General features: G+C 72.4%; 5 protein-coding genes across 5 annotated transcripts in view; 4 read left to right on the forward strand and 1 right to left on the reverse strand.

Annotated features, from left to right (window-relative positions):
- AURANDRAFT_66373 (hypothetical protein) overlaps positions 1–536 on the reverse strand; it is a gene marked incomplete at both ends in the record, with an annotated part of 1912 nt that extends 1376 nt beyond the window's left edge. Inside the window, one exon of the mRNA XM_009041638.1 lies at positions 18–536. Within this exon, the coding sequence (XP_009039886.1) occupies positions 18–536 (519 nt within the window). The remainder of the gene's footprint in view (positions 1–17) is intronic.
- Positions 537–2658: 2122 nt separating this feature from the next.
- Positions 2659–3378, forward strand: AURANDRAFT_4268 (hypothetical protein; the record flags this gene model as incomplete). Its single annotated transcript, XM_009041543.1, has 1 exon — positions 2659–3378. A coding segment is annotated over one exon (720 nt), but the record flags the coding sequence as incomplete, so codon positions are not given.
- Positions 3379–5257: 1879 nt separating this feature from the next.
- Positions 5258–5539, forward strand: AURANDRAFT_8479 (hypothetical protein; the record flags this gene model as incomplete). Its single annotated transcript, XM_009041550.1, has 1 exon — positions 5258–5539. A coding segment is annotated over one exon (282 nt), but the record flags the coding sequence as incomplete, so codon positions are not given.
- A 342-nt stretch (positions 5540–5881) lies between these two features.
- Positions 5882–6385, forward strand: AURANDRAFT_6786 (hypothetical protein; the record flags this gene model as incomplete). The annotated part of the gene is made up of 1 exon (XM_009041551.1): positions 5882–6385. A coding segment is annotated over one exon (504 nt), but the record flags the coding sequence as incomplete, so codon positions are not given.
- A 433-nt stretch (positions 6386–6818) lies between these two features.
- Positions 6819–7391, forward strand: AURANDRAFT_70300 (hypothetical protein; the record flags this gene model as incomplete). Its single annotated transcript, XM_009041552.1, has 2 exons — positions 6819–7050; positions 7110–7391. The coding sequence occupies 2 exons, from the start codon at positions 6886–6888 to the stop codon at positions 7257–7259; spliced, it is 315 nt and encodes a 104-aa protein (XP_009039800.1).
- Positions 7392–7448: the final 57 nt, after the last annotated feature.

The following is a 7448-nucleotide window of genomic DNA, read 5'->3' on the forward strand; positions in this document are numbered from 1 at the left end:
GGCCGGTCGCCCGCGACCTCGCCCAGGACGTCGAGCAGCGCCCGCGCGACGCCGCGCCAGGCGCCGCCGCCGCCGCCGTCGGGGCCCGGCGGCGCGCCGCCGCCGGCCGGCGCCACGGGCGCCGCGGGGCTCCGGCCGTGGCCCGGCAGGTCCACGGCGACGGCCTCGAGCCGCCGGCCGCCGTCGCAGAGCGCCGCGTGCAGGGCCGCGAGCGCGCCGCGCCAGGCGCCCGCGTTCATGGCGCAGCCGTGCGCGAAGAAGACGACCGGCGGTTCCGGCGCGTCGGCCGCCGCGCCGGCGCCGAGCATGCAGCGCACGTACTTGAGGCCCGACGCCGCGTCGCGCTCCTCGAGCTCGAGCGGCGGCGCCGGCGGGCCCGCGAGCGACGCGAGCGACGGCGTCGACGCGAAGGACTGCGCCCGCGCGAGGCCCGGCGACGCCATGGCGCCGTCGGAGGCGCTCTTGGAAATGCTCAGCGCGGCGAGGTCGTCGTGCGACGCGCTCTTCGGCAGGGACGACGCCGCGAGCGCCGCCATTCGCGTGCTCACCCGCGGGCGCTGCCCCTGGATTTCTATAATTTCCAAAGCTTGGACGAGACGGATCGACCGTGCACGCTGCAATGTTACCCCTCGGGAAGCCACTGCGATTTTACCCCCGGCCAATGTCCTCGGCTTGTCCCGAGCAGCGTCGAAGCGCCTCGGAGAGCGTGTTTTGCGCCGTGCGCGGCGCCATGTTCCCCGATTCCGTCGCGGAAAAAAACGTAGGAGCGCCGAGCCATGCATCCGACGGGCCTCTCCGCGCGGTGGCGCGGCTGGACGACGCGAGCGGAGCGCGAGCGGTCGTGCTCGAGCAGCGACCTTCGGCGGGTGGCGCCGATCGGGTGCGCAGCTGCGCCATGTCACTCTCCGGCGACAGCTACGCATCGAGGGGTCGGGTATGGTACCACCACGTCCGCGTGGACCGCTGGTCGTCGTCCGCGCGCCCCCGTTCTCGCGCGTCGGCGCGTCCGCGCCGATGCGCGTAATCGAGCCGAGCGGGTCCGATTCGGAGTCGACACGGGCGTGCCCGTGTCCTCCGAGTGCGTGGGGAAGGGGTCGGGGATGATGATCGATCGATCCAACCGCTTGAGGTGCGTGACGCGCGCCATGCACATGTGCAACAACATGGTCGAGGTGTTCGGCCGCGTTCGGCCGAGGGATTCGAGGGCCTGCGCAGCTGCGCCATGTGACTCTCCGGCGACAGCTAAGCATCGAGGGGTCGGGTATGGTACCACCACGTCCGCGCGGACCGCTGGTCGTCGTCCGCGCGCCCCCGTTCTCGCGCGTCGGCGCGTCCGCGCCGAACGAGCGGTGGTCGCCGGGGTCCTTTGGCAGGGCTTTGCGGCCGCGCCTCGACCTTGCTCGAGGCTCCTGCGCCCGCCCTGTCCGCCGACGGTCCCGACCCGCGCCATGGGGTGCGGGATCGCTGCAGAGAGCGAGTTTATGGGGCGTGAAGGAGTAAATTTAGGCCTAAATGAGCATGTTTGAGCCCCTGGAGACGCTCTAGGGCGCTCTCTGCAGCGACCCAGCCGCTCGCGGCTGCGATCGGGACCGTAGATGGACGAACAGGTCGCATAATCCTTGGCCGAGGCCCGGACGCGGCCGTAAAGGGCCGCGGAGACCATTCGCCACTTCTCGGCCGAGACGCTTTCGGCGAGTGTCGGGCACCTTTTGGGCGTCGGAGACGGTGTAGATCGTCATGCAGGAGCTCTATCGTGTCGAACCGCCCGACGGAACACAGTGGCGGTGATCGGTCGACGCGAAACGCTGCGTTTGGCGCCGAAATCACTCGTTTTCGGGCTATTTGAGGCCACTTTTGACCAGAACAACCTCTCGTACGCCGATTTCGCAACCCGGGGCGACTCCGACGCCTTCGCCCGCTCGTAGCATATGGTCCACGCCTTCGACGGCAGCCAGCCCGCCGCCAGCGCCCACAGGCGCACCGCGGTTCGCGTTTTCGGTCAAAGCGCTTCGGCGCCCGGCGGACATTCGCGAGTCGTCAGAAAATCGGCGCGCGACCAAAGATGCGTCGCACCATCGACTCGCACCATGACTTCGATCGTCCGGTTGCAAGAGCGCCCGAGAACTCATCGATTTGCCGCCGCATGACCGGACCGCCGGATTACGGCGTTTTGGGGCCCACGCCGTAGACGCACGCGCGCGTCTTTTCCGGAGCCAAGGAGCTGGTTACGAACGTCACATAGGTCACAGACGACAGCGTAACCCGCGCGGGGGCTCGCGGGGGCGCACGCGCGGTGCGCGGGCGCCGGCAATCTCTTGCCACAGCCATGAGGACAAGGAATCCGGGCCGCTTCCCGAGGGGTAAATGTTGAACGAATGAAGCCGCCGTGTTGCATTGGCGATCGAGGCGTCCGACGCTCGTGTTTGGCCATCGACCGCCGTCCGTGAGCGTGCACAGCCCGCTCAGTAGCCTCTCTCCGTCGACCCGCGCCGGCCGCATTCCGACGCGCCGCCGCCGGACACCATGGGCAAGGCCGGCACGGGCATCTACCATGGCAAGAAGGTCAAGCGGGCGAAGCGCGGCGGCGGCACGTTCCAGAACAGCGCCAAGGCGACGACGAAGCTCTCGGTGAAGCAGCGCCTCGCGAAGCACGGCAAGATGACGAAGAAGGGCGAGCGCGGCGTCAACAGCGCCTTCATGACGCGGAGCACGATCCTGAGACGGCTCCAGCTCACGCTCAAGGACTTCCGGCGGCTCTGCATCCTCAAGGGCGTCTACCCGCGGGACCCGCCCAAGGCCATGGCCAAGGGCAAGGACAAGGTCTACTACTCCGTGCAGGACGTGGCCCACCTCGCCCACGAGCCCCTGGTGGCCAAGTTCCGCGAGTTCAAGGCGCTCATGACCAAGGTCCGCCGGTCCGCGGGCCGCCGCGACGTCGGCGACGCGCGGCGCCGCCACGAGGGCGCGCCCCAGTACACGCTCTACCACCTCGTGCGCGAGCGCTACCCGCGCTTCGAGCTCGCGCTCGACGACCTCGACGACTGCCTCAGCCTCGTCTACCTCTTCGCGACGCTGCCGGGCGCGGGCCGCGTGACGCCGGAGCACACGGCGACGTGCAAGGGCCTCTGCCGCGCCTGGGAGAACGCCGTGGCCCTGTCCGGGGGCCTGACCAAGGCCTTCATCTCCATCAAGGGCGTCTATTTTTCCGCGGACGTCGAGGGCAAGGCCGTGACGTGGCTCGTGCCGCACGCGTTCACGCAGGCCGTGCCCCGCGACGTCGACCTGCGCGTCATGGTCACGTTCCTCGAGTTCTACGAGACCCTGCTCAAGACCGTGTGCTTCCGCCTCTACAAGAAGCTCGAGCTGCCGTTCCCGCCGCTCGAGTGCGCGACGACGTCGCGGTACCTCAAGCTCGCGGCGCCGGCGGACCGCGCGCCGGCGGGCGTCTTCGCGGGGCTCACGGTCGAGCTCGCGCGCGAGGCGTCCTACGGCTGGCTCGACTTCGCGCTCGCGGCGGCCGGCGCGACGGTCGCCGACGGCGCGACGGACCCGGGCGACGTCACGCACGTCGTCCGCGACCGCGGCGCCGCGCCGCCCGGCGAGGCGGCGACGCGCGACGCCGTCCAGCCCCAGTGGGTCGTCGACTGCCTCAACAAGCGAACGCTCCTGCCCGCGGCGCCCTACGCGCCCGGCGCGGCCCTCCCGAGCCACCTGTCGCCCTTCTTCGACTACGACGACTCGCTCCCGGAGGACCACGCCGCCCCCGCCGCGGGCGCCGCCGCGCGCGCCGCCGCGGGCGCCGCCGCGGGCGCCGCCGGCGACGGCGGCGACGACGGTTCCGCCGACGGCTCCGACGACGACGACGCGGGCGACGACGGCGCCGGCGCCGACGGCGAGGACGCGCAAAAGGCCATGGCCAAGATGATGATGTCCAAGAAGGCCAAGCGCCTCTACGAGCGCATGCAGCACGGCCTCCAGCGCAAGCAGCAGGCCGTCGACAAGCTCCGCCAGCGCCGCGCCAAGCTCGCGCGCGGCGCGTGAGCGCGCGCCCTAATCGACCGCTCCCCCCCGCACGGTCTTCTCGCGGCGCGATCGCCGAGGGAGGTGCGGATGGGTAAGTGTCGAAGGTGGCGCCAACTTGCATCGATGTTGAATCGCTGCTGCACCTCGACTCGAGAGAGCTCTACAATGGCCGCAGCGCCTCCCGCGGACGCCGCGCGTCCCGCGGACGCCGTCGACGCGCTGCACGCGACGCTCGACGCGCTCGCGCTCGCCATGTTCGAGGCGTCGCGCGGCCTGCCCGACGCGCCGCGGGACCCGAGCCGGCCGGACCCGGCGGTCGCGGCCCTCGCCGCCGACGTCGTGGCCGCGTCCCGCGCCGTCGACGCCGGCGCCGACGCAATCGCCGCGGCGGCGCCGGGCGCCCTCGAGGCCGACCTCGCCGCCGCGCGCGAGGCGCACGAGGCCGCGCGGCTCGAGGCGTTGGCGGCGGCCGAGGACCTCGAGGGCGCGCGCGACGCGCTGACGATCGTGCTCGACGCCGCGGCCAAGGACCTCGAGACCCTGGGCCGCGACGCCATCGCCGACGCCAACGTGGGCCGCCACCTCGCCGCCGCGGACCCGCGCCTGCCCGCGCCGCCCGCCGCCGCCCGCGCGGCGTCGCACACGTTCGGCGGCGCGTCGGGCGCCGCGGACGCCGCGCTCGACGCCGCGAGCAGCGACGACGAGGACCTCCTCGCCGTCGACGACTAAGGCTCGTCGGTGGACCGGGGCGCGAGGTATGTGGAGGAAATGGGAGGCTCGAGGCGAGGTGCAAGCACAGCGCGCGGGGAGAAGCAAGTGCGCAGGCGCGTCAGCATCGACGGCTGGTACGGAGGCGTGTGGGCGGGGACTGCGCGTAGACGGCGCGGGCGCCCCCGGGGAAATATGCACGGCGCACGGCAAGCTTACGGAACGAAGCCGGCGGTGACCTTGGTGAAATCGAGGCATCGACCAGTCAGAGCAAGACATGGCCGGCCGTCCCATGTCGTCAGCGCTCGGCGTGGCCCTCGCGGTCTTCGCCGCGCTCCGGCCATCGGCCGCGTTCCAGGTGCCCGCTCGACGAGCCGCCGCGCTCCCGCTCCGGCGGACCAACGCGCTGGCCCGGCCCGTCCCCGCCGGCGACCGACGGAACCGCGTCGCGCTCCGCGCCGAGCCCGGGGGCCAGGTCGAGGAGAACAAGCTGCCGTGGTACTTCGACCCCGGCACCTACGGCGGCGTCATCGTCCTCACGGTGCTCGCGCTCGTCGTCCCCTACGCGCTCTGGGCCGGTTTGGTGGCCACCGGCATGGACTCGAACGAGGTCGGCGTCGTGCTCTCCGGCGTCTTCGTCATCGGGTCCATCCTCCTCTGGACCTTCTCCTACATCTTCCGCGTCTTCACGAAGAACATGACCTACAGCACGCAGCTCAAGCAGTACGAGGACGCCGTCATCGCGAAGCGCTTCGAGGAGCTCCAGGACGACGAGGTCGAGGCGCTCCTCGGGGAGATCGAGCGCGAGGGGGACCTCTGACGGACCGGCGGGCGCGGCGCGCGGGCGTAGATAGAAACGTCCGACGCCGGTGCGTGCCGCCGCGGGGAGGGGCTCGGCCGCGACTTCGGCCGCGCGCGGGCCGCGGGACGCGCGGCGCGGTGCCGCGTCGAGGCGCGTCGCGCCTGCGCCGCGCCTGCGCCGCCCCCCGCGCCCCGCCGGCCCACCTGCGGGCGGACGGCGTCGCCATAATCGCCTGGAGGGCTCTATGTTGACGCGCAAGTTGAGGGCCTCGCTGGCCAGCCGAACGCGACTGAGGCCGATTCAAAGCCTCGAGCTACCAGGTCGGGACCCGCGCCGCGCCGCGGCACGATGAGCATCGTCGACGTGCTCGAGGTCAAGTACGTGTCGGAGAACCCGAGCGCCTTCGACGCGCCGCTGCGCTTCGAGGTGACCTTCGAGTGCCTCGACTCGCTCGAGGACGACCTCGAGTGGAAGATCGTCTACGTCGGGTCCGCCGAGGACCAGGGGAGGGACCAGGTGCTCGAGGAGGTCATGGTGGGCCCCGTGCCCCTGGGCACGTCCAAGTTCGTCCTCGAGGCGCCGCCGCCGAGCTTCGCAGAAATTCCGCGCGGCGACCGCCTCGGCGTGACCGTCGTGTCGATCACGTGCGCGTACCTCGACCAGCCCTTCGTGTCCGTGGGCTACTACGTGAACAACGAGTACTTCGCGCCGGGCGCGGGGCCCCGCGAGGGCGGCGCGGCCGTGCCGCCGGAGGACGCGCCGCCGGACTTTGGGGCGGAGCGGGTCTTCCGGAACCTCTGCGCGGACCAGCCCCGCGTGACGCGCTACGCGATCAAGTGGGCGCCCCAGCCCGCCGCGCCGCCGCCGCCGCCGGGCGACGCGGCCGCGGCGCCCGCGGCGCCCGCGGACGACGGCGCCGCGGCGGACGACGGCGCGGACGACGACGACGGCGCGGACGACGACGACGACGACGACGACGAGGAGGACGAGGAGGAGGACGACGACGCGGAGGTGGACCTCGGCGACGAGGACGACGAGGACGACGACGCGGACGACGACGACGGCGGCGACGCGGCGGAGGACATCATCGACGACTCGGAGCTCCCGGCGGACGAGAACGACGCCGACGAGCCCGCGGCGAAGAAGCTCAAGGCCTCGCCCTAGGATTCGGGGGGGGGCGCGCGGGATAAGCTTGCGTCGTCGTGCGGCGCGCGCAGGAGGCCTGCCGACGCTGCGGCGAACGTGACGCTCGGTTGCCGCTCTCAGCACGGCGCGGCCGCAGAGCGCGCGCCTCGCCTCGCCTCGCCGTCCACCGCGGAAACGAGCGCGCGCGCGCGCGCCGCGCCTCCGCGATGCGCTCCCGCGGCGGCGCGCCGTCGTCGCTGCAGCACGACCACATGCTCCAGGAGAACGACGACCAGTTGGCGGCGCTCGGCGGCAAGGTCTCGGCGCTGCGGGCCCTGTCCTACGACATCGAGGGCGAGGTGCGGTCGCAGAACGAGCTGCTCGAGGACATGGCGCGCGGCCCGCGCGAACCGGGCCCCGCGGCCGCCGGAGCCCGCGACCCCCATCGCAGGACGGGTCCGTCGGCGGCGCGGGCGACCTGTTGCGGCGGACCATGGGCAAGCTCGACGCGATGATCGGCGCGGGCGGCAACCGCCACATGTGGTACCTCGTCGCCTTCGTCATGGCCGTCATGTTCTGCCTCTGGTGCGCGAAGCGGTGACGGCGGCGCGCGCCCGGCGACGCGCGGACGGGTCCTCCCCACATTACATGCACGGAGGGGGAGCGGGGCGGGGCGTCCGGGGGACCGCCGCCGGCTCGGACAGGCGGGTGGGGCGGGAAGGGGGGGGGGGGGGTTCCACGCGGTCGTACTAGTTCTTCGCGACGGCCTACTTCTCCTTGCACTTGCCGT

This window comes from Aureococcus anophagefferens (assembly GCF_000186865.1).
Source record: "Aureococcus anophagefferens unplaced genomic scaffold AURANscaffold_22, whole genome shotgun sequence".
Classification (NCBI taxonomy): Eukaryota; class Pelagophyceae; order Pelagomonadales; family Pelagomonadaceae; genus Aureococcus; species Aureococcus anophagefferens.